At 47.0% G+C, this 25685-nt stretch overlaps 1 protein-coding gene across 6 annotated transcripts in view; it reads right to left on the reverse strand.

The window, feature by feature from the left end:
• The window catches only part of Ripor2 (RHO family interacting cell polarization regulator 2), a 110594-nt gene extending 85273 nt beyond the window's left edge, over positions 1-25321 (reverse strand). For 2 of the 6 annotated variants that reach the window (XM_075970024.1, XM_075970028.1), the window contains exon 1: positions 25180-25321. In XM_075970024.1, the coding sequence (XP_075826139.1) occupies positions 25180-25240 (61 nt within the window). In that variant the 5' untranslated portion in view covers positions 25241-25321. Of the gene's footprint in view, positions 1-1509; positions 1763-25179 lie in introns of those variants that run through there. The other 4 variants (XM_075970026.1, XM_075970025.1, XM_075970029.1 and 1 more) reach the window with 4 other exon arrangements.
• Positions 25322-25685: the final 364 nt, after the last annotated feature.

Here is a 25685-nt window from a genome sequence, read left to right on the forward strand (position 1 = left end):
TCTCCACCAGTGGGACCTCAGAAGGCTCTGATGCTGAAGGCTGGATTGAGCAGCAGAGAAAGGGGGAGGCCTCCTCCTCAAGCTGCTGTCACCCCAAGCACACACACCCCTGCACTTTATTCCCAGAGAGGGAGGGTGGCTCCAATTAATTACTGGAGGCCATTGAGGATGCTAGGTCTCTGTGGGAGTTGTGCCCTGACCTCTCCTGCTGTAAATGGCAGATAAGAGGCTCTGGTGGAGCTCAGCCTTATGAATGGGAGTCTCAGAGGCTGCTCTAAGAGAAGTAGGCTAGCCGTAATCCTGGGGTGAGGGCAAGGAGGAGGAGCTAGGCAAACCTGCCCCCCCCCAAAAAACAAAAAAGCTCCGCCAAAACACAACACAACACACACACACACACACAAACCAATCAACCAACAACGAAAACAACAAAACCAAAAAGGAAGAAATGACTGTGTCAGGAAACAATGGGCGGGTGCTCATATTTGCAAGGGGAGCCAGGAGGATAGGCAGCTGATGTGTTTATGACAACCACATTGCTTCCCTGGCTAAAGTCCTGACATTTCTTCACAGCCACTCATGCCACATTTCGGTGGCCCCCTAGACCAGAACCCCTAGACCAGGCAGAGGAGCCTACTCTGCCCCACCCCCACCCCACCGGCTATCTGAGATTTTGCCCTGTTTTCTCACTCAAGAGCTGTTACTGTCCACAGTCCTGTCACTTCCTCACACCTGAATGGCTCTGCTTAGCGAATTTCAAGCCGCCTTGCTCCCTTTTACAGAGAGAGGGGTCTGCTGCCTAGGAACCTGTGGAGGGAGCTGTGAGGTAACAGCCTGAAGCAGGAGGGCTCGTTCCATACCACAGACACCTGCTAGGGCTGGAGTGTCCCCAGGTGTGACCTCGTTCCCCAGTCTTTCCAAACACAGTTTAGCATCAAAAGCAACACATTTCTTCTGGCTTGCCCTTCTTCCCCGTTCTCGCCGCCCGGCTTCACGTGGCCAATTTGAAGCAGCTGGGTCCCAGCCAAGCTCAATTGCTCAGTCTGGAGGCACACGAAGCCCTTGGAAACTGAGATCGTTCCTCTGAGCTGGATCACCCATCTTTGTCGAGTGCCCAGAGAAGTCTTTCGATAGCCAGGGGTTCACCCACGACCCCACCCGCGGATTTTCACACTCGGGATACTATTTCCTGTCTCTTAGATCACAGTGATCCCCTGTCCCCTGACAAGCCCCAGCCCTGCGTAGCCACAGGCTTCTCAAACCTTCTCAACCAGTCCCTCCACTGTCTGGGACACCCTTCGGGTCTGCCTGTGCGTGGCTCCTCTCACTCAGCAACTTCCCTTTTCCTCCCCTCCTGCATCAGACTCGCCAGGACCGAGGAAGCCCGGACACCCAAGGGTTCTTAATACTCCAGGCTCATTCAAGCCCAGGACACCCCTCCCCAAATCCACCTCATCTGGGTGAAAGCAAGATCAGACACAGAGAATGTCTTTAAGTGGCGCATGCACCTACTTGCAGAGAACGCTCCTGGTGCGCGGAGACGCTTAGTACCGGGTGGCATGTACCACCTCGGCACCCACGCGCCGCCCCTCGCTGCCCTGCACCTCCGGCTCCGTGGACAGCCGCTGCTCGCCCGTTCCTCCAGCCGACAGGGAAAGGGCCGCGAGTGACAGTCGTGGCCCCAGCGGTCGGGCGTCGCTCCAGCTGCCGCGGCGCTGGGTGAAGTTGCGGGGCGAGCGGACGCGCGGTCGCGGAGCGTGGAGCGAGCGCGGCGGCGGAGCGGGCGGCGGGGAGGCGCGCACGCGGGGGCTGGAGCGTCACCCGCGCGGGGAGGGAAGAGGAGGAGGGCCGGGTGGAGACAGCTGCTTGATGGTCCCTTCAGCCCGACTCCTTCAGGCTGCGCTTGGGTGCTTGCCTCCAGCTGATCGTAAGCACGCCAGGCTCCGGGGCACTAGCTTGTGGTGCGGCTTCGGAGGACTCCGCCGCAGGGGAGTTGAGCGAGACCCGTGGACTTGGAGCTTTAGAGGAAATCTTAGCTGAGACAAGAGTACCTGTGCACCCAGCCCTTTGGGGATCTCAAAAGGAGCAGTGCATTACAAACGATGAGGTGGGGGAGGGTTTCGCGCAGTGCTGGGGAGTGAGTTCGAGGCTCAAGGCAGGAGTTATACTGAGAAGTCCAGCTGAAGGAAGACCTCTGCTTACAGACACTCAAGGGTTTGTTTGGACAGAGATCTCACAATGATGGGGAGAAACAAGGTTTTTGTTTGTCTTTTAAAGGCCCCTGTGTAGATCTGAATTATGCATAAAGCTTTCGGAGTGTTGGCGGGTCTGTCAGACAAAATGTTCCATGAAAAGGATCTTTTGAAGCTGAGTGCGGTGACACTCCGAGGCTGAGGCAGGAAGACTACTGCAAGCTCGATGCCAGCTGGGGCCATTTATAGTAAATCTCAGGCCAGCGTGGGTTACTAGGCTATGATATGAGACACTGAGGCTAGACTCTGCCTCCATCCTTCAGCAGGAAATCCCCACCAGGCCTCAGTTTCCTCATCTGTCAAACTACCTTATTCATAAATTGTGCAGTTATAATTCATAAAATTAAATTCTTTTTTTTTTTTTTTTGGATTTTCGAGACAGGGTTTCTCCGTAGCTTTTTGGTTCCTGTCCTGGAACTAGCTCTTGTAGACCAGGCTGGCCTCGAACTCACAGAGATCTGCTTGCCTCTGCCTTCCGAGTGCTGGGATTAAAGGCGTGCACCACCACCACCCGGCATAAAATTAAATTCTTCCACAAGTGCATTCATCACATTCCAAACTGAGATCCAGTCACTTTGTGAGGACATTAGAATAAGAAGTATAAACCTTGACCAACAAGGACCAGGGATGTAGCACCAGGAAACTGGAGTATCCTCAGGCCTGGAATACAAGCAGCCAAATCACACCCCACCTAAGGATACAGCAAGACTACAGAGATCATCCAAGGGTGAGCCCTGGTCTCATCTCTCTGCTGTGGGCCCCAAGGGGTTTTTGACAGTCTGTCCTTTCTAGCTGCATTGTCCAGTTACCCTTCTCTCAACATATTTCCCGTGAGCACTCACCCTCCCCTGTGGACATTCCTTCCCAGGAGGAAAAGGTCAACTACATGGCACAACATGCTAGCACAGAGGGCAAGTTCTCTGTACGTTTCTTTATGGGTGTTCTGCTCAGTGCAGAAGTTCCCAATGCATCAATCCTTACAAAATTAAACAACCATACAGTTTATGATGATCTTCTTATCTCCTGGCCATTGGGTTGTTTACACCTGGCTATAATCTTTCAGTATTTTGATTCCTACTTTATAGATGGGCAAACTAAGGTTAAAGAGAGTTAGCATAACGTGTCCAAAACGACCTAGTTTAATCAACTTTAGATGCAAATGCAAACTAGGTTTGGATATCTGTAAGACATGGGCTATGGGGAGGCATTCTTCATGGCACCCATTCTTCAGAGGAAACAGTGAGGCTAGGGCCGGATTCTTGATGAGTGGAATGTGGGCCAATGCTGTGTGTTCTTGTAAATGGCTATAGGTTGATGATCTGTTAGGCAGTGATAGACAACAACCTATATCTACACTGCAGAAACCATAGCCTTTAAAACTATAAACAAGGTGACCACTCTGGCTTCAAATTCTGCTTCAGTTCCCCATTTGGAATACAGAATAAAACCCGCTATCTTCATCATCACTCTTACCTAGGCAGTAAGCCCTTGGACAAGCCTGTGAAGGGTTCTCTAGATAAGTTAACTGCAGTGGAAAGACCTGCCTTAACTGTGGTTAGCACCTTCCATCCGTGGGCTGGGGGTATTTGATCATAGCAACAAGAAAGATAATCCATACGCCACTGCTGACAAGATGCTGGTGAGCCAGCCCTTGACAGACCGCCTGCTATCGCTAGACTCCCTCCAGCTCCTTAAACCTTCCCAGCCTCTCCCAAGGTCTTCACTGACCACCAGCATCTTTAGGACATCCTTGTCCTAGTGATGCTTTTCATCCCTTGTCTTCCAAAGCACGGATTGTTCTTTACCGCTTCACCTGTTTCCTGTCTTTCTGTCACTAATCTGGGAGCTCACAGAGCAGGGACCATTTCTGCCTTGCACACTGTGTCCCAGACCTATCAGACGAAAGATGGATAACCCTGCATTCTGAAGCCATGCTTGACTCTTCCATCATTTTATGTCTCTTGTCAACCTGGATACCTCCAACCAAAGAGCCTTTGCCTACCTCCAAACAGCAGCATCTATTCATTCATGCTCAGCTGAAAAGCCCCTGGCTATTATCCATCTCCCCAGGCCTCTTGTCCCTTTCCTGTCCTCTCATTTCTGAACTTCCTAAGAGTTTGATCTCAAGATGCCTAGAAACTTCTATCTTGAATAATATTGCAGGCACGGTGTGAAGCGTGATTGTTACAAACAGTGCTGCAATTCTTGTTCTCAGTGGGGATCAGGGGAGAGCCAGAGTGCTGCTTGAGGGGGCTCCCTGGGGTGCTTTCTTTAGCTTCACCTTGGAGGTGCTCAACTCCACAACCTGGGGCAGAACTGAAATGGTGAAGAAGAAGGAGGCAGGTTCAGCAAGGCGCTTCTTTGACTTGTGTCCCCAGGAAGGGAGCCAGTGTGCAGAGGATGGGGACCATGAACACAAGGGCATTTTCTTGTTTGGTCTGGGATCTATCCTGGGTGACTTTGTAGCAGCTGTAGGTCCTAGCACAGACCGTCCTCAGACAGCATCAGTTAGGGACCAGGCATCGCAGGTCCAAACAGACAGAATGAAATCCTGAAGAGATTGTGTGGTTCAAGTGCCAGGGAAATTGTGTCCAGCAGAGCAACCGAATTAAGAGCACATACCAGAAGCTAGGTATCCCAGGACCCAGTCCAAGCTCCCCAGCAGGCCTCTCCATTCACTCGCCCTGCCGAGATCTCCAGAGTCCCCATTCTTGAAGGGATGGGTTTCTCCTAGTTCCTGCTCTCTCTGATGATGCTAGTCACTGCTCAGAGCATTCCTATACCCTCAAGAGCATCCTTGTGACCTCACCCAGGGTAATAATGAAGCACAAATCTGCTCCATGGAGACAGGGACACTATGGGAACTTCACTAGCAGAAGACAGTTGCATTTCCTCATGTCAGCAGATAACAATGGTTCCCGAAGCAATTTGCTTTATGGTTCACTTTAGGATAGATAATCTGCCCCTCAATTTCTGACATTCCACTTGTCTTAACATGAAGGAATCTAGGCCACAATTCATTCTTATATCACACTCAGGTCTGCAGGATGTGACAATCTACAATGTTAAAAAACACAAAACAAACACCATCTATTTATAGAAAGTCATGGGTCTTCAATTCCAGGCCTCACGTTCAAAGTAGGAGCCTTGTTATCAATACTGTCGTCCCATTGCATTCTCGTTGGGGTCTTTTTCGATGTGTAATATCTCAGATGGAGAACTTTGAAGTCCTGAATATGTTCTTCACTCAAGTGGAGATAAAAGAAGCCCAAATAAAAGAAATGTGGGCTGACAGCATGCCTGGATTAAGCCTCAGTTCTTTCAGAAAAACGCTGTCTTGAAATGTTGACTTCTGCTTTGAAGGAGCTAAGTGACCTCAATAGGCAGCGAAAGAATGACATGCAAAATCCTTTAAATAAAAATTCGTTGACATAGAAAAAGAGAAAGGAGTGGTTCCTTAAAGGGCAGTTTGACCCCTCCCCTCCCCTCATTCTTCATTGAGAGCACTCCTAAATACCAATGGCAGCTATTACCAGTGAACGCTGAACCAGCTCAGTAGCAGGCACTGAGCCAGGGTGCAGACACAGAGGAAGGCCCAGCAGTCTCTCGGTTTGCTGGGGGTGGGAGGTCTGGAGATGAGTAAGTGAGGTGCGCCATAGGAAAGAGGAAGTACTACGGGTGCTATGGGAACGGCTTTATTTTTGGTAGCACGAAACTGTTTGAACTTTCAGCAACACCGACAAGTGCCCCCTTCCACAGCAGGGCTATGTCATTCTCCTTCTTGAGCTTTTTTTTTTTTTTTTTTTGCCGATGTTTTGGCTAACAGAATCGGCCCGGTGAGCCTGATCAGGTCTAATACACACGTGGTTCATGGGAAGAGCGAAGAAAAGCTTCCAAAGCACAGCTGATTAGATTTCCCAATTTAGACCTCCAGCTATGCAACACAGAGAGCAGCGTGTGCCTAAGGAATGCCTGGCATTGCCAAGTGATGGTGTCAGAGGCATCAGGGACTCGCCCGGAGCTACCTTCTGTGTTGAATTTCTCTGGGAACCTTGTACCTATGACACTGGTAACTTGTGGCTTCTACTCTTGGCCTAGTTGACAGATCCTGGAAAGGTGATCAGCTATGTCAGAGATCCAGTCTTCCTTTCTAATTAGGATGCCTCACGCACATAAGAAGAACAGGGTTCATGACCTCATATTGAAGTCTTTCCTCTAAGCAGGTGACCTCCCTTTAGAAGTTCATTCAACTGCCCCAGTGCATGGCTATACCACAGCTTGAAATGTTGTGGTTCTTTTTTCTTTCTTTTTTTAACTGAAATAAATTCTCACTTAAGTAGTCAGAGTTGAACTCAAGCTTCCTAGATACCCAAATATGACTGTGAACTTGTGACCTCTGGTCCTCCTGCCTCCACTTCCTGGGTGCTAGAATTACAGGGATGGGCCATTATGCAGTGCTGGGGTTGAACACAGGCTTTCATGAATGACAGGCAAGCCACATCCCCAGGGCTGCTTCTGAGATTTGTTTTGTTTTTTGGAGAAAGGGTTTCCCTGGCTGTCCTGGAACTCAGATTGGCAGATCAGGCTGGCCTTGAACTCAGAGCTCCTCCTGTGCCCCCATGCCTTACTTTGGCGCTGAGATTCTTGAATTCCTTCATCACACAGTAACTTTTGCTCATTTCTTTATTTGCCATCCTGACCAATTTTTTCCCCTTCTTCCTCATTTTTATTTCCTAACTTATGAAGTACATGTGCTTTACTCTGGGAAGGAATTTAAAGTGCACACTCTAATAGCTGGGAACTGGGTGGCACACATCTGAATCCCAGCACTTGGGAGGCTGAGAAGGAACGATTACTGTGAGTTCAAAGCCAGCTTGGCCTATACATTTGGTGAGCTATAGTGAGACTCCCATCTCAATCCCCCAGCAAAAAAAACAAACAAAATCGAAATCCCACAACATAACCAAAATCAACAGTGAAGGAGGATTTTCCGATTGTCTCCTCCCCTGTGCCATTTTAACAGTCACATGACCCACGATGGCTCTGGCATGCCCTTTAGATTGCACTTTAGGAACAGACACCTGATAACACCTCACCAGGCCTCCAGCCCGCTCCGCTCCGGACTGTGGTTTTAGGAGCCTTTGTAGCCATCACCTTCACAGTGAGGGGACAGTCTCTAGATCCTGGGCTTGAAGATGAGGGACTTTGGTTCTGTCTCAGTGCTGCTGAAGAGGGACTTGGCAAATCTCAGCCTCGGTGTCCCGTGTGTCATATGAAGGGATAGCCCAGCCAGGTCATCGCACTGCCCTTTGTCTACCGCTTTTTGCTCAAACCAAATCCACTGTCCAGAAATTCTTAGCTGATTCTATCACTTTTCCTCCTCCTACTGAGATTTATCTTTCAAATCCGCCCCTGCCCTACAAAGCCCCGTTCCAGCAGTGCCTCCATCAATACACTGGTCTTTTTTTATAGGTTCTCTGTTCCCTGAACACAGACCCACACATATTCCTGCCTTCTGGAATAGTGGGTTAGTACTCTTCTCACTATTAATAAGCTGTGTGTTGGGAGCTAGGCTTTGTGCCACATACAGTATAATAAACTCCACATTAATGTGTCTAGAGGAAGGGCAGTAATAGGCTCTGTGAGGAAGGTGAGCATGCAGTTGCCTGCTGGCTTCTGCCTCCCCCCCCCCTCTCCGCCCAAAGCCTCCTGGCCTGCATTTATTGGCACCAGAGCAGCAATAGTGAAGTGTTCACCACTTAGGGAACTGCAGGGAGCCAGATCTCCTATCCTTCATTCATGTCTGGGGCCTCTGATAAGGTTCTCAAGGGAGCAGACATCACAGGCATTTCCTTCCCATTGTCACACAAATCTGCTTTTGCAATGGGAACTTTCTTGGTCGACACTGCTGACATTTTAGTATGCCCCAGAAAGGAGTAGCTCAGAGGTACTGAAGTCAGGCCTGTGAGTTCAGGCAAGTTACCTGAAGCCCAAGCCGATCTATAGGCCTCGCCTCCGCATTGAAGGACCAGAAGGCTTCAGAGGCAGAGACGAACAGCTGGATATTCAAAGCTGATGGGGAAGAAAAGTGCTTCAAGTACAAAAATCTCCTATTCAGAAACTTTACCTTATGTTTCTCATATGTGATTATTACAAAAGAAGGTCTTTTCTGCAGTAATACAATCTAGACCAATATTCCATCCTTCTCTACTTTCTAAGACAACATTTTAATATTAAAAAAGAACACAACATAACGGTTCCAATATCATTAGCTCATCTTATGCTTTTTAAAAGCACTGAAGCCAAGCATGCGGCACACTCCATATCCAGGAGAGCAAGGCCGGGGCATTTTCATAAGTTTGAGGCCAGGATGGACTATGTACTGAGTTTCCGGCTAGCCAGGGCTATCTCAGAAAAACAAACACATAAACGGGTTATGGAGGTGCCTCGGTGAGAAAAGCACCTGCTATGCAGACATCAGGAACTGAATTTGGATCCCAGCACAGTGTGTAAAACCAGATGTGGCAGCACACATCTGTAACACCAACGCTTGGGAGATGGAGATGGGTGAACCATGGGGCCCACTGCCCAGCTAGTCTACTAAAGCACCGAGCTCCAGTTTCAGTGATAGATCCTGCCTTAAAAAAATGAGAGCAGGCGCACGCCTTTAATCCCAGCACGTGGGAGGCAGAGGCAGGCAGATTTCTGTGAGTTCGAGGCCAGCCTGGTCTACAAGAGGTAGTTCCAGGACAGGAACCAAAAAGCTACGGAGAAACCTTGTCTCGAAAATCCAAAAAAATAAAAAATGAGAGCAACAGAGGAAGAATGTTGATAACCTTTGGCCTTTACAAATGCATACTCCAGAGAGAGCACTTAACACATACTTGTGTACACCAAAACCAAACATTGAGGATCTTGGTGAACTCCTTGAAAGGACTTTGATATACCTCAAGACTCCTCAGATTGTATTTTAAGAACCAGCAATGGAGAATGAAAGAGATTCTGGTAGAATGCTAAATTTACAATTCTTTTCAGTTTGTACCGAGAGGTACAAAGGGAAGACTATACATTTAATTGCAAAGGATTAGTGCACAGCAAAATGGATATAAAAATCTTTCAAAGTGCAGGTAGAGGTAGCTGGAAACCCTTGGTATCTGTAAGCAGAATGCTGCAGATGTATGCAGGCACTTTTGTTTTTAAGATTTAAAATGATGTTTTACTTCATAATAAGTCCCTTCCTTAAAAAGCACAGTAAAAATAAAAATCACTAAGGCCCTCCAAGGTGATGTATATAGTGCTCCCAGCTGAACGCAGTCAGTTCCAGGCTGATAGTTTGTCCAGGTTCTCACTTCCTGTTTATTCTCATCTCTCACTCTCTCTTCTCTTTGGGGGCTCATCGTGGGGACTGCACAAACTACTGCCTTCAAGATAGAAATTCCAGACTCTTCTATAAGATGTGGAATCCAGACTCTTCTTTAAGATATGAATTCCAGACTTTTCCTCATAAGGTCACCCTGGGCTGGCTGTGTCCCTTTATAAAGGATGACCCCATCCCTGCAGACAGCAGCCCCTTCCCTTTGTTCCTTTGGTCCCTCTCGCTCCTCTGGCCCAGCAGTTGTTCCGCAAGGCTGTCACTGGTTCCTCTACAACTGTACCCTCTTCTGTGATTCTTCATCTCTTTGAGAACCAAACTCCCGATTACTCCAAGTTCCAGCTTTCCCTGTGGATACTCATTAAGAATTACCTACTGGGCTGCCTAGACGGCTAGCAATTGTTCCAAACGCACCAGGAACCGAGTTCAGTCCCAGGAACCCATGTAAAAGAAGTTCAGTGAGGTGGTGCACATGTAATCTCAGTGCTGGGGAGGCAGAGACAGGTGTGTGCTGCGGCCAGTCTACCAGTCTCCCTGGAGAGCCCGAGTCCCTGAAGTCTAAACCCTTCATCCACAGCCACTGCAAACAAGCGGGCGTGGGTAGCACAAGTACAGAACAGTCTGGTGGAGCTCAGAGTGGGGCTGAGCACAATGCCTGGGGTCAGCTGAAAGAGACTGCGGAGGACAAACGTGAAGTCTTCATAGAAAAGAAGAAACAGAGGGGGCAGAATTTGCCTGTCCGCCATGCATTTAGTCTAAAGCGGTATAAAGCCCCCCCCCCCCCCGCCCCAATTCTCGGGTTAATTGACATGGTAGTAGTGGGAATAACCGGTTAATCCAGTCCTTCCAGCCTCTTCGGTGTTCCTGCTGGCTCCAAGAGATTAAGGACCAAAATGATTGCTGAATGACCTTCACTGAGCAGTTTGTACCTGAGATCAATTTTAAAAAGTGTATATATTTGTAACTTTTAAAAGAGAGCTCTTTAAAGCCTCTTCTCTACTCACTTATATTGTAAACATTTCTTACTCAGGTGGTCCCTTTCTGTAGGTGGACTTTTCTTTTCCACTTCAGGTCAGGGCTGTTCCTTGTAATCTTGTTTAGTTCCTGCCTCCTTTCCCCGCCCCCAGCTTGGCAGAGATCTCCCCAAAGGCCAGGTCCTTTCTGTCTCAGGAACTTGAGCCCTCTAACTTCAGAGGTAGTGTTTTGGAGGCATGACAAGGACGGGAGCCTGATGTTGAGAACCCCACCACTGGCGGCTCATCTTCACGGGCTTCAGGGATCTAATTCAGAAGTGTGATTTCCATTTGGTCTCATGGAGGTTGAGTTACTACGACTCATATACAGCTGGAGAGAGCGAGGAGTGCCTCAAGATGGCTTAGAACACAGGGGTGTCCAGTGGGAAGCTCCCACTGAGACTATCTCTGCCTCCATTGTCTCTGAGAAGTGAAGCTGTAGCTGACGGCTCCTCTTTTCCAGCCCTTAGCTCTGAACCCAGCTGTATGCTCTTGTCCTGGAGGCTTGGAGACACTAACCATCCTAACTGGCTCCCGGCTCTAACATCTCTTTCCTTCCTAAGTCCCTTTCACAGCCCACACCTCTCCCAGCTAACACCCATTTGGTGCAAAATCAGGATGATGCTGGATATCAGATCCACCCCAAGGGCTCTGCACGGTTTTAATTTGCAGAGGTTGGAGTGGAAATCTAACCCCCTCGGAGCCTTCTTTGGTAGCAGCGGGGAGGGGGGGGGGGTGAGGAGGCCCTGGCCCAGTCTGCCTCTTCCCTTCATTACTCACACACAAGTCCCTGGTGGCTTCTCATAGGAGCTGTGACCACAGGACGGAGCATCGCTGTCCTCCGTAATTACCCAGGCAAAGGAGAGTGCCGTGGTATCAGAATGATGACAGCGGTCTCACAGCTTATAAATTATTCACGCAGCTGAAGTGCAATGGCTGTCACATTCAAAATAGGTCATTCATGCTAGAGCTGGTGGGGCTAAAAATTTCACAGCCGTGGCAATACATGTAGGGACATTGGTTTAAGCGAAATCTCCAAAGAGAATGGCTTCTGCCAAGCAATCCTGTAGCCAAGCATCTCTCGCTGAATCCCAGCTATGTTTTCATCAGGCGGCAGGGAGAGGCCCACACAGCTGTCTTCTGGCAGGACTGAAGCGGGGATGGGGGGTGGGGTGGGGGGGAAGCTGGGGGTGGGGTGGGTGGAAGGCTGTGGTTCAGCTTTTTCTTTCGTGGACCAAAGAGCTTTGAGAGGCTACTTGAGAGAGATAAATATGAGCACCTGCTTGCGCCTGCTCCCCTCACACAGACGATGCTAAGCCAGAATCAGGGTCACCCCTGAGCAGGTTCTAAATAGTTCACCTCTCAGCCTTGGATGCCGAATTTACAGAGGAATTCAACTCCCACAGCAGAAGGCCTTGTGTCCTGGGGGTTCAGTTCTGATTCTTAGACATATGGGCCTCTTTCTAAACCAGAATGTACTGGCTTCTTGTCCAGCGGGAGATATATTATTCAACTCAAGTGCTTAGTGATGGAAAAATACTGGACTGTCTATTTTAGCATTTGGGAGAGTTCCTGATATGGTAAAATGTTCTTATAAGTTTTTTTTTTTTTTGAGGCTGCGAAGAGGGAGAGGGACGTAGCTCAGGGACAAAGCGCTTGCCTAGCGTCCTCCTCAAGGTCCTGAGCTGGATCCCCAGCACTGAAAGGGTAACGTGCCCTGCCAAGGACTGTCCTACAGAAAGATTAGACTAAAGGGAAGCGATTGGACAGAGCGTGTGGGCTTTGAGCCGACAGAAGAGTGCGTACGCTGGTCGCTGGTTCTCGACTATTAAATGAAAATGTGGCGGAGGGATAGTGCCGCATCTCCTTGGGGAAGAGAAACAGGGGTGTTCCGCTTCCTTCTTTGAGGAGGAATAAACCAATAACCCCTGTCGTTCTTCCATCTGAGAGTCTGTGAAGTACAGCCTCAGACCCAAAGGGCAAGAAAGGCAAGCATTAGAACCGGGTATGGAGAGCGCCAAAGGCTGAGCGTGTGTCCAGAGGCAGTTTGTGCACACGGTTCTTCAGTTGGCATGTGTCTGACATATAGCTCCCGGAGGCTCAAAGCTCTCACCTGCCCGTGTTCCCCTCCAAGGACCTGCATGGCTGCTCTAGTCCTTTCTCCCTCACCTTTCCCTGACCCTCTCTGAGAGTTTCCTGCAGTTTGTATTGCATTGCTGACCTCCTATTCTTCTGGAACCATCTATAGAGATTTTTATAGCCTTAATTCCTACAGACTAGAGATACATCTATGGATGATTTTTGTGTTTATTTACACTGCTTTCCAGTCAACATTTCAACAGACACTTCTTGATTCTCCATTATTTTGAGTACTTAGAGGCCTTGGTAGAGCAATTCACAATTTCTATAACCTTGACTGTCTGCTTCTGACTCCTGATTCCCAGAAGGAAGGTGCTCCTTAGTCCATGCTGGCTCTCCCAGCCCACACCAGCTCCTCCAGTAGCCACCATCATCTCAAGGAACAGACAGCAGTACTATCCTTCGAGATACTCAAGCCAAACTCAGACCTTTTTTTGTGTGTTCCTTCACTGTACATTCCCTGGGTCAACTGCTGTAGAGTCTAGTAGAATTTCCATCAGTTGTCATCTGGACTACTCCAATGGTGTCCCAACTGGTTGCTTACCTTTGCATCTTACACCTTTTTTTTTTGACAGAGTCTAGTGTATTCCAAGTCCCAGGTTGACCAGCAACTTACTATGCAGCCAAGGATGACCCTGAACTTCTGATCCTCCTGCATCCATTGCCTGATTGGTGGAATTACAGACATGTACTACCGTGCCAAGTTTATTAAACACAGGGCTTCCTGCATGCTAAGGAAGAGCTCTACCACTTGAGCTACATGCTGAGTTCCTCCTTCTCACTGTCAAAGGGACAGTCAGAATGTGCCTTCCAGAAGGTAAGTCAGATCACACCATGCAGCTCAGCATGGGCCAGTGGTACCCATCTTATACAAAGTAAACACTCGAGTCTTCACAGCATCCTACAAGGCTCTGCAAGTGGTGGAGTTCCCCAAGCCCCAAGTTCTTGGATCTCATCTGCCCCTCTCTGCCTTGTTCTCACTGTGCTGCAGACACAATGGCCTCTTTGCTATTCCTGGAACATTCTTCCTTTTAGACATCCACAAGGCCAGACTTTGACTTCCTTCAGGCCTCTGGCACTTGTCAGCAAATCCCTCCTGGGCCACCATGCTTGAGTCTTCCTGCCCTGCACCTCATTTGTCAACAACACTTCTCTTCCCTCAACACCGGGCACTTCTGCGTCTTTTCCTGTCTGTGTCCCTCCTCTATAACACTGTGTGACTTCACCAGGCCTGGGACCTTATTATAGTCACTGCTGGATCTCAGGAGCCAGAATAGAACTGAGCCCAGCACATGGCAGACTTCCAATAGACAGTCTTTTAATGGTGGAAAAAGATGTTATGTCCTGGAGTTTATAAGTTCTTCAGGAGAGCACTGCTGCCAAGGGTGTCCTTCCTCTCAGGAACCTCACTGAGGGCTAATCACAAAACATTTATGCAGTGTTCCTAAGAACCATTCCCAATTAGGCAGAAATTCATAGAAAGAATCCCATTATCTAAAGCCTACACATGCTGTTCGGGTAATAGTCCTGGCAAGAGCGAAGTTATTCTAAAGAGACACCCTTGTGTCCCTCCCTTCAGCCATTGGGCTGTTGAAAAGATGGGTCCCAGGAATCCCATGCTGGAGGAAAGGAAAGGCTTAAAGTGTGATGTCAGCTACAGGAGGAACTCTTCTCTCTGGAAGAGAGTCTACACAGTTCTATCAATTTACTAAGCTACCTTGCAAAACAGACAGGATTTGAGACAAGATAGGTCAGTGATGGGCAGGACCGTATCTTGACCAGGACTGCTAAATAGCACATATGTCTTGTCTTCTGTTTATCCCCAAACTTCATGCCTGTGCCCCTGAAGATGGACTTGAGCTCAACGTCTTTGCTTCTCCTCCCAATGTGGCTACATCGAATAAATATCTTTTCTCTGCTCTTTGCTCTTACTCGTCTCTATAATTGGTATATTAGGGACTAGTGGCCAAGACTTGTTTGGTGGGGCTACCAAACACAAGATTTTTGACCCTAAACACTCTAGTATCGTTCTAAAATGGTGTTGGGTAGAATTCACCTTGATCGGTGCCAGCTCCCCTAGAATCAAATCTCTTTTGTGGAAATCTCTTTGGTTCTCTTATGTTAGAGTTATGGGGTTCAGGAGAAAAGTAGCACAGACTTCCAGGAATTTGTTATTTGATGGTGGATACATTCAGATCTAAATTTTCAAATATTGATATGTATATACATATATGTCTATATATGCGTATATAAGTAATTGTGTCAAACAACGTAACATTTAGCATCTCAGCTCAGCAGTGAAGAGCACTTGCTATTCTTTCACTACAGTTGGGGTGCTAAAGGACTTGCTGAGCATCTTACAACTGCCTGCAACTCCAGCTCCAGGGGAACTGACACCTTTGCTAGCCTCCTCCGGCACATGCACTTGGGTGCACATATCCACACATATAATTTAAGTTTTAAAAATTAACAATTTCAATGCATAGTTCAGTATGCTTGCTTTCAGTGCCCTGCAACCAATCTCCAGAGCTCTTTTGCTTTGCAAAACCAAAGCTGCACGACCTTTAAAAATAATTCACATTTTACCTCCTCCGCCAGCCCTGTGAACTATTGGCTTATTGTTTCATTGGATTTGACGACTGTAAATTTATCATATAAGTGGAATCATACAGTGTTTACCTTTGTAGAGATTGACTTACTCTCAATAATAGGATGTTTGTAAGATTTATGCGCATTGGAGCATGTATCGGGGCTTCGTTCATTTTGAAGACAGGCTAATTCCAATGTCTGCACACACTATGTCTTGCATCTTTGTTCTTTCTCAATGGATACTTGAGCTGCTTGCTCCTTTGAGGCATTGTGAATAACACTGTTATGAATGCAAACACACAAACATCTTGAGACCTTGCCTTCAATTCTTCTGGCTGTATCCAGAAGCCGGGCAGCTAGATCATATGGCAACTCTGTTTCTAATGCTTTCAAGAGCTGTTATTCTGCCGTTTACAGCTGGGGTGCCACTTTACCCTCCTGTTGATCTGGATTCTCACCAACAGAGCACAAGAGAGAGTTTCCTGTCTTTTAGTAGAGAGGTTTTCTTCCCCTGTAGCCTATGAGAACTGCCCAAAGATGTTTAATAGAACCAGACATTTCTGCTTCTTCCAGTGCTTAGCAACAGGAAGCCCGCAGCTTCCACTGTATGTGTGTGCATGTGTGTGAGTGCTTTCAGCTTTCTCTTGTCATGTCTATTTTGCAAAGACTTCCTCGTTCTCAAATTAACATGCATGTGAGCAAACACACACGCATCTCCCTCCCAGACGGGGGGCTGTGGGAGGGAACCAGCACTGTGCAAGGATGAAGACGGGGCAAACTCACGTTAATTCTCTAACAGAAAGATGCTGCGGCTTTAGTCTAGTCTCTCTGGAAGATATTGCTTAAGATCCAGCACCACTGCTCCTTGGCAAACTGGGGCATCTTAGTGTGGGAAAGTGTAGAAGAAGACAGCTTGGAGCTGTGCCTGCACACAGCCATTCATTACAAGTAGGTCCCAGGGACCCGTGAAACCAGTGTCAAGGGAAGAGAGAATTCTCAGCTGAGGAATAACCAGGAAAAGCTCAGAACCCTTCATTTGTGATATCTTCTTACAATGACTTTATTGCTGGGAAAACAGAGCACTGCTCCTCCTGGGTTCCTTCTCTTTCATGATATTGGCTGCTCTCCCCTCCCGACCCGGGACAGTCTTATTGAAGCACTCTTTTTTTTTTAAAGCATCTTTTCAAGTAGTATTGCACGCATTCCCTCTAAAAGAATATCTAATTAATCCCATGGGATAAGTCCCTCTCACAAGGGAATTTCATAGAGAGAAGACACAGATGTGGAAACTGGAGATACAGAAAGAGGTACTTAAGAAACTCTCAGTGACCAAAAGAGGCAAATGACTTGGAAGGGGCTGGAGGGACCCCTCAACAGTTAAGAGGGCTTGCTGCCCTTGCAGAGGACCTGGGTTCGGCTCTCAGATTCATCTGTAATTCCAGTTCCAGGAAATCCAGCACCTTCTAGCCTCCGAGGGCACCTGCACACCCAGTGCACACACAGACATCCAGGCCCACACACATAAATAAAAGTAAGTATAAAAAGTGACGTGGAAGTTGATGATCTACACAGACCAGGGGCCAGCAGGATTTTTCTCTATAGAGGAAGTTAGTAAATATTTTAGGCTTTGTGGGTGGAGAGGTTAAAAATGAGAAAATGCAGAAGATACAGGGTAAAAAAAATAGCAATTCATATTAGTTATTACTGACAAATTCAAAATGCAATAGTAATTGAGAATTTCTTGTTTTCTACTAACAATGTTCTCCTAAGACAAGGGTAGAATTCTCTGGGATAACATTTTACTCACTTGGGCTTGAGGTTGATGACTCTCACCATCACAGCAGCCTCAGATGCTAACCTGTGAAAGCCATTCCCTTCTAGCAGGCTGTGCAGAAGCAGGCAGTAGGGCTGCCTTTGACCAGAAGGAAAGGACCTGTCAACCCCTGCCCAGACCAAGAGCACTGATGGAGGAGGCTCATCTGTCTATGTGTTACTCTCATTGGTTAATAAAGAAACTGCCTTGGCTTTTTGATAGGGCAGGATTTAGATAGGTGGAGTAGACAGAACAGAATGCTGGGAGAAAGAAAGCATAGTAGGTCAGACGCCATGGAGCCAGCCACCAGGTCAGACATGCTGAATCTTTCCTAGTAAGCCACCACCTCGTGGTGCTACACAGATTATTAGAAATGGGTTAATCAAGATATGAGAATTAGCCAAGAAGAGGCTGAAACTAATGGGCCAGGCAGTGTTTAAATGAATACAGTTTGTGTGTTGTTATTTCGGGTGTAAAGCTAACCATGTGGGAGCCGGGTGGGATGGAAAGCAAGCCTGCTTGCCTCATCACTACAGAGCACTGTAGAAAGCCACCAATTTATTGTGAGTAGCTCTGAAACTCCCAAGGAGTCTGAAGCAGATAGCTCTGTCTTCCCATGCACATCAGCAATGTGCGGAAGGCTCACAGGTTTTCTTTCCACGTGTCTGCAAGCATGTACGAGTACTTGCATGGGTGTGAAGATATACTGAGACCAGAGGTCAGTGCGTGTCTTCCTGCATCTTATTATTATTATTTTTGATAGAGTCTCTCACTCAACCCAGAATTTACCAATTTGTCAATGTTGGCTGACCAGTGAGTCTTAAGGACCCCTGCCCCCCAACCCCGCCTCTGCCTCCCTAGTGTTAGGATTCTAAGCATGTATCACTGCACCTGGGCTTTTTGCATGGGTTCTGGGGATTAGCATTCAGGTTGTGGTGCTTGCATGGTGAGCACTAGAGCCGTCCCCCCACCTCTGTCTGCTACATTGCAATTCACACGGCCTTTTCACCCAAAGGTGATGAAGCTCACAGCCTGCCATCAACTAGCTGACTTTGCAGTAGATGGGAGAACTGCATTCATCTGGTTCTGGTCTATCTTGCTGCAGCGGGTGCCATTTCTAATGGTGCTGACCAGTTATGTGTCCTTGTCAGAAACTGTGGGTGATGCTTAGAAAATCTCTGTCAGTTCTCATCCAGAGGACGGGTACTAGCTTCGATCCACCTGCTCTATTGCCTCTTGTAGCAGTATCTCTAGACAAGCCAATGTTTGCCATCCTGAACATATTTACACATAAGTACGTGAACACAGACTGTCAAGGTTTTCTCCGGGAGCTCTTAATATTGAAAACTTTTAGAAGTTACTGGAAGTAAAAACAAAACCGAGAGGAAACGCTGTAGAGCAGTGGTTCTCAACCTGTGGGTCGAATAACCTTTTACAGGGGTCACGTCACCTAGGATAATTGGAAAACACAGGTTATTTACATTATCTTCATAAGAGTAGCAAACTTATAATTATGAAGTAGCAATGAACATAATTTTATGGTTGGGGTCACCACAACATGAGGAACTGTATTAAAGAGTCAGCATTAGGAAGGGTGAGAACCACTGCTCTAGCGGCTTTGTTGACAATCTTAATGGCTGTTCTAAAAGTCTACAACACTTATATAGACATATGTATATACATATATGTTATCAGTGTGCATTAACTTTATATCAGAGATGTTTAAACCAGCATAGAAAGCGTAGCCCTTCTCAAATGACTTTTGGAAAAGCACTGTGTTGGATGGTGATGGGAGAGGCAGTCACTGTGATATTTATCTGTTTACCCCAAGTAAATATTTAGCAAGGAAACAGGTCGAAATACTGTTAAAAATACAGTTAAAAGTGGGATTCCTCGCTGTTGGCATTTCTGAAGGAAGTAAGGGCCTCTCCACAGCATTGCTGTCATGGTGTGCATCGCTTTGGAGACCAGGTCAGTGAATGCAATAGAAAATAGAGAGGAAGTCACAAAAACTTATTCTGTGGAGACTGGATAGCAGCAGGGCTTGCAGCTTTGAGACAGAGGACGCTCCATATTCCCAGGAAACTTCTGAAGGGAGCAGTCCCAACAGTTCTGCTGGAACCAGCCCACGTCCTTCATTAAGCCAACTCTTGCTGGTATGTGACAAAGGCCAGCAGTGGAAGAGGGGAACTGAACAGACCTGGTAGGCTGGGAGAGCTGAGACTGTCAGAGATAATGAGCAACTTCCAGGTAGGAAGCCTTTAATGGTTTTCAGTTATCTCATACATCCCTTTCTTTAACCTTGGCAGTTTTTTGGATAGAAAATCATCATCACAACCATGACCATGATCATCTTCACCATCATTAATACTGCTACCACCATAATCATTACTACCACAACCACCACCACCACAACTGCCATCAACACCCCCACCACCAATACTGCCATCATCATAGCTACTGATATCATCACCATGACTACCACTACCATGAGTACCACCACCATCATTCTCACCATCACCACTATCATCATTACCATGACCACCATGGTCATTACCGCTACCACACCATCACCATTACTCTCATGACTACCACTACCACCATTAATTACTCTCCCCACCATTACCACTAAAACCACTACCGCTTTCAACTTGCCTATCACTGTAATCACTACCGACATCATTACCACCACCATCACCAGCATCAATGTCACGACTCCATAGCCATCATAACATCGTGATCACAACAGCCACCATCACCATCATTACCATCACGATCACCAAAGCCATCATCATTGCCACCGCTCTCCCACCAGTGATACCATTGTTCTCATCATCACCATCACCATCGCGATCATCAAATCATTGCCATTGGCATCAGTATCATCATCATCATCCGTACATGGAGCAGCTTACTGCTCTCTTACCTGAGTTGAAAGTCTGAATGCTAAAAAGTCCACAACCTAAGAGCAGCAATGGCATTGCTTTTGTATGAACAGCAGTGGCATTAGACTCTCTGTACGCAAGGTACTTCTGCAGCTGTGTCTGCAAAAGGTGCTTCTTCTGGGAGCCATTTACTGAGGATCGCATGACGTCAGACACTCAGAATAGCAATGTTTTCTTAAAAGGCAGCTTTGTCCTTTATGCTTTTAAACATACTAGACATAGTTAACTCAAGAAATCACACTATTTAATAAATATGTGGACTTGAGTAAATGGCTTTTTCTCGAAGAGGAGGGAGGGCTAGGCTCACATATTTCAACATTTTGGTCATACTAGCTAAATTTTTCTCCTCCTTCCTTCCTTCCTTCCTTCCTTCCTTCCTTCCTTCCTTCCTTCCTTCCTTCCTTCCTTCCTTCCCTCCTCTATTCCCCCTCCTTTGTTCTCTTTGTCTGGGTATGCACAGGGCTTTAGTTTTCAAGACAAGCTTGGCCCAAGTATATATTCCAGATTTCCTAAAATGTCCAACTTTTCTGGCTGTCACAAAATATTAAAATAAGCCATTTGGCATGCCCGGCCGGTACTATCAAGCCCCTTTTTAGCTGAGGCAGATCTAAATAGGTTAGTGTGAGGTCACTGGAGGCCATAAATCAGAGGGGTGGACCGGTGGCTGAGCCGGCCTGCATAGCTTTAGTTCAATGTGCTATTTTGGTTTGTGCCCCCGAAATGACACCATCTTGTTGGCACCAGCTGAAGAAAGCTTCCTAGACATCTGTGGGAAGAAAATGTACAGTAACCCAAGGCCGAGGTCGCACGGGCATGAATCACTGTGGGAAGGGCTGTGTCTGCTCCCGGCCCTGAGAGAGACCAAGGCAAATGATTTCCATCCAAACTGTTTATCCAGGAATCCAGGCTGGAAACGGATCCAAACAGTCTTGGCAAACGGTAAAAGCAGAGAGTAACCAATTCTTCTCACTCTGTCAAACCAGGACAGCCGCTTCCTGCCGGCTTTCCAATTCCATGGGGGTCCACTTGAGAACCCCAGATATTTTTGAGAAAGATTAAATACAGTTAAATAACAGTTGTTGTATGTTTTATATGATCTGAAATATAGAATAATCATAGAACACCCCCAACACTTTCTTATGTTTATGTTCTACTTCCTTTGCTTTATTCTGTGAGTTTCTAACCCAACCAGTCTGAGCTTCTTGCATTTATTGCTTTTCTATATAACCTTAGTTTAAACTCTTTCCCCTTTCCTTCCTCCCTTCCATTCTTCTTTCCTTCCTATGTTCCTTCCTTCTTCCCTCCTCCCTCCTGTCATGTTTTAATTTTAGAAGGGGCAAATGCATTTCACAATATAATCTCAAAATATACTAGATTACAACACACCGTGCAGTTTTTTACCTGTTCATCTTAGTTTTAAAACTAGTCTACATAAAGAGGCAATTCTCAGGCTGGCATCTTAACTATAATTCTTTGGTTGCTACATTTAGGGATCCCCTTGCTCTGAGGGGAGGTTCCTGTTAGAAGGGAAAGCATCCATACTGACTTTCATGGGAGAAAGGTGAGAAATTTTGTCCAAAAGTGAGCGAATTTGTTACAGACATCTGCTGGCCTTTTGAGTGCTACAGAAGCCAGTGCATCTCCACCTAGAGGCCTTCTTTGAGGAGACTGAAGCAAGTTCCTCCGGGACAGGAGAGGTCCACCCTGCTACCATGTACTCTACCAGCTCCAGGAACAGAAGGAACTGCTGAAGCTTCTGCAGCTGGGTGTGGCCTTAAAGTGAGCTCCTAGGAGCTATGTGAACAGGAGAGCGGGAGTGAGCGATACTTTGCACGCACACTGTGAACTCGTGGCATTTTACTGTTCTAATAAGCGCACTGGCTTGCAGCCACCGAGCAGTTCTGAAAACGGAAGCAGCCAAAGCTGGAGCTTCTAAAAAAGGAGGCGACGGCTGCTAAGGTGTAATTTTCAGGCTAACAGGCTGGCTGACCACCACCTGAGAACTGATTCTTCCCACACATAATTGATTGCGGTTCTCTTTGCCCCAGCTGAGCAGGGCCTTCTTCAGCAATGGTTGCCAACGTCATAGTTGTCACAGTTATCATTACCAAGATAATCCATACAGGAGTGTCCACCAACGTTCACCAGCCGGCTGTCAAGACAGCCTGGCAATAACACGGATAAATGCCCTTTAATTTGATAAGCATGAAACAGTAAAAGGGAAACAGCCACTAGTGCCAACTACTGGCTTTTCAATACCTTAATAATCAAATACCCACTTTCCCAAGAAAGATCACATCTGTAGTTACTGCCTTCTAATGACACAATACTGCTGTGGTTGTCTAGAAAGCACAGTTAAGATTGTGGAGGGGGGGAGGGAGGGAGAGAGAGAGGGAGATAGAGACAGAGAGAAATAGAGTTGTGGAAAAATGTTGGGTGTTATGTGTGGGTGAGTAGTCTCTCTCTCGTTCTGCTTCTTGTAGAATAACAACAAAGTGGCACACACTGCTTCTTAGTTCTGTGAACCTTAACATTTTCTCTAACCACAGAGAACAAACAGGGTCTCAGAGAGTTGGTGAACGAACACCTTGTAAAAAAAAACTACTTGCTTTTTTTCCTTTCCAGATCTTTCTGCATCTGCACAAAACCTGTAGACCTGTATTTCTCTAGGGGACAATGTTTCCTTAAAAAAAAGAAAAAAACAAAAATAAAACAACAACATCAACAAAACCCTAGTCAGCTGTTGCCCTGACAACAAGCATCCTGAGTGGTTCCCTTCTGTGTATTGGAAGGGACTCACTGTGTGGGGAGTGTTCTTCTTTCTAGGGTAGGTTAGGAAAAACAAAGCCCAGGGAGACTGGGGCTGGTCATTCATTTCAGGTAAAAGTGCCATGATTGAGAGGTTAGGTGGAAATCTGAGGTTTTTAGACATGAGGTCTCAGACAGGACAGCCCAAGTAGGGGATGAAGAAGAGAGAAGGGAAAATATGAGCAGAGTAAAATTATACATACATACATGTATGCATATATGTGTGAAAATGAAAATGAAAGCCATTATTTTGAATCCTAACTAAAATACTTTATTAACAGGAATAAAAATGAGGTCTCAGAGAATTATAACTTGTGTTTTTGATATAGAACGAGACTCAAAGAGGATAAATGACCTGTCCATGTTCCCACACCTATATACAACAGGTAACAAACAAATCCCCATGCCTTTACATGAGTATGTACTTGTAAACACGGTAGCAAGTACATGTTTGCTCACTGAGTACTAGTCTAAGTACTTCTCTGTAGTAGTATTTAATCTGCACACAGTTCTAGGAGGTCTGTGCTCCATTTCCCAAGTGGGCAAACTAGGAAACAAAGGGGTTAAACAATCTGTGTGAGGTCACAAATCAGATGAACAGACAAAACCCAGGCAGTGCCTGCACAGCATTCTTTACAGTGAGACACAACCTGGGCCAGCTTCCACATGAACTAGCGGTGAGCCATGACTCTGAAAATCAGTGAACACATACGGACTGGTGTTCTCGAAGGGTTCCCTCTAGTCTCTGTGGAGTAAGTTAAACATAATCCACTGAAGAACAAGACAAATAGTTATGATACCACGAGAAAGCTGATCGGTGTGACCAAGTAGATGCTACAGCCTCGTGTTGCTATCAAGGAGACAGAAGTTGCATTGTACAGGTGGTGCAAGGCAGAACGAGAATCAAGTCTAAACCTGGTGCGACACCCAGTCAATGAGGTTAAAATAATGAGAGCTAGTTCCAGGACAGACTCCAAAACCACAGAGAAACCCCGTCTCAAAAAACAACAAAACACAAAACAAAACAAAACAAAAATAATGACAATGGGGGATCAATGGTTAAGAGCACTGGCTAGTCTTCTAGGAGACTTGGATTTGATTCCCAGCACCCCATGACGGCTTACAACTGTCTGTAACTCCAGTTCCAGGAGACTCCTACCCCTCTTCTGGCTTCCACAGACATCAGACACACGACACACAGACATATATGCAGGCAAAAGCCACCCACGTAAAACACTAACTAGAACATTTTAAATGACCTCAACAGCCGTGAGTGCACCAGAGAAAGAGCTGCAGGTTCTTGCAGCTCTGCCCCCTGAAGGTCTTGCTAACCAACCTTCCTTCCAGGACGGGGCCATGCGCGATGTAACGGCTGTGTGCTCGCCTATAGAGGGTGCTCCTCAGCATCACAGCTGGATACAAAAAGAGAAAAAAAAAACCCTCTGGATAGGAAAATGTGGAACTGGGCATTTTGGAATGCCATCCCTGGAGGGGGCAGTGGCTGCAAAACTGCACGATTATCCATTCCAGGCGAGTCTTTCTGGTTGTAACTGTTAACCTGGTGTTTAAGTAGGTAACCACCAAGCAGAGAAGGTGAAGAACAGAGCCCAAGGCCACACCTGTAAGCACCTGCAGCTCTCAGTGCTGCAAAGGGATGGAGAGCTGGGTAACAAGTGCCACAAAAGGAAGGAGGGAAGGTGTGAGGTAGAGAGGGCAGAAGCCCTCCTGCTCCATCCATTCGGTTCCTACCCCAGCCTGGCATGCACAACACACTGTGGCCAGCCTCCCTGATGTCACACACCAGAACACAGATGAGGGACAAAGTAAAAACTTAGTTCTATTTTCTGGCCTAAGGCAAATCCTTATTTAGTTGTAATCCTCGGGACTGGAGAGATGACCCAGCAGTGAAGAGCACTGGCTGTTCTTCCAGAGGACCTGGGTTCAATCCCCGCCACCCATATGGCACCTCACAACTATCTGTAAGTCCAGTTCTAGGGGATCTAACACTCTCACACAGACATTCCTGCAGGCAAAACACCAATGCAAATAAAGCAGATAAGCATTTAGTGCAGTCCTTTAAAACTAAAACCTTTGGAGAGTCACTCAACAGCAACGCCCCTTCCCTGCCTTGTGCCCTTCCTGAGCCTGTCACCCGGACTACTTCACCGGCACCATTTCAAAGCACGCCAGAGTTTTCCCACACTGTCAAATCAAAGCAGAGCAACCTGGCTCCTGCCAGAGAAATGTTTACCTTCACCAAAAACGTCATCCTCTTCATCCACCAGAAGCTCCTCGGGGTCAAGGAACTGCATTGTGGGAGGACAGGGAGCTAGAGGCACTCAAAACCTTGGACACACCTGCAGCAGCCACTGTAGCTCTGAGCAGCCACACTGCTTGGGAGGCAATTCCTCCCCCACCCCCCCTTGTGGGTTGCCCAAGCGCTGGGGCGGGCAGCTTCCGCATCTGCCCCTGAAGAAAGCGGCTTCATTCATAGGAAAAGGCTTCTGAAACCTTTTGCGGAGTGAGTTCTAGGTGAGGTAATTCTCACTACGGAGAAGAAAGACTGGCGTGGAAGGGGGGGGGGGGGTGCAGATCCGGTTGGATCCGAGTAGATATCACTCAGGCCAAGAGTGATGAGTTCTGTTTCAAAACAGCAGCTTTCATATTTCCAAAGAGGACGGTGGGCTCTTAGCTTTCCTGCTTATGAAGTGTGACACAATGGGAGTGTTGAGAGAGGGGGCTCACATTTCTCATATC

This window comes from Microtus pennsylvanicus, chromosome 4, assembly GCF_037038515.1.
Source record: "Microtus pennsylvanicus isolate mMicPen1 chromosome 4, mMicPen1.hap1, whole genome shotgun sequence".
NCBI classification, from domain to species: domain Eukaryota; kingdom Metazoa; phylum Chordata; class Mammalia; order Rodentia; family Cricetidae; genus Microtus; species Microtus pennsylvanicus.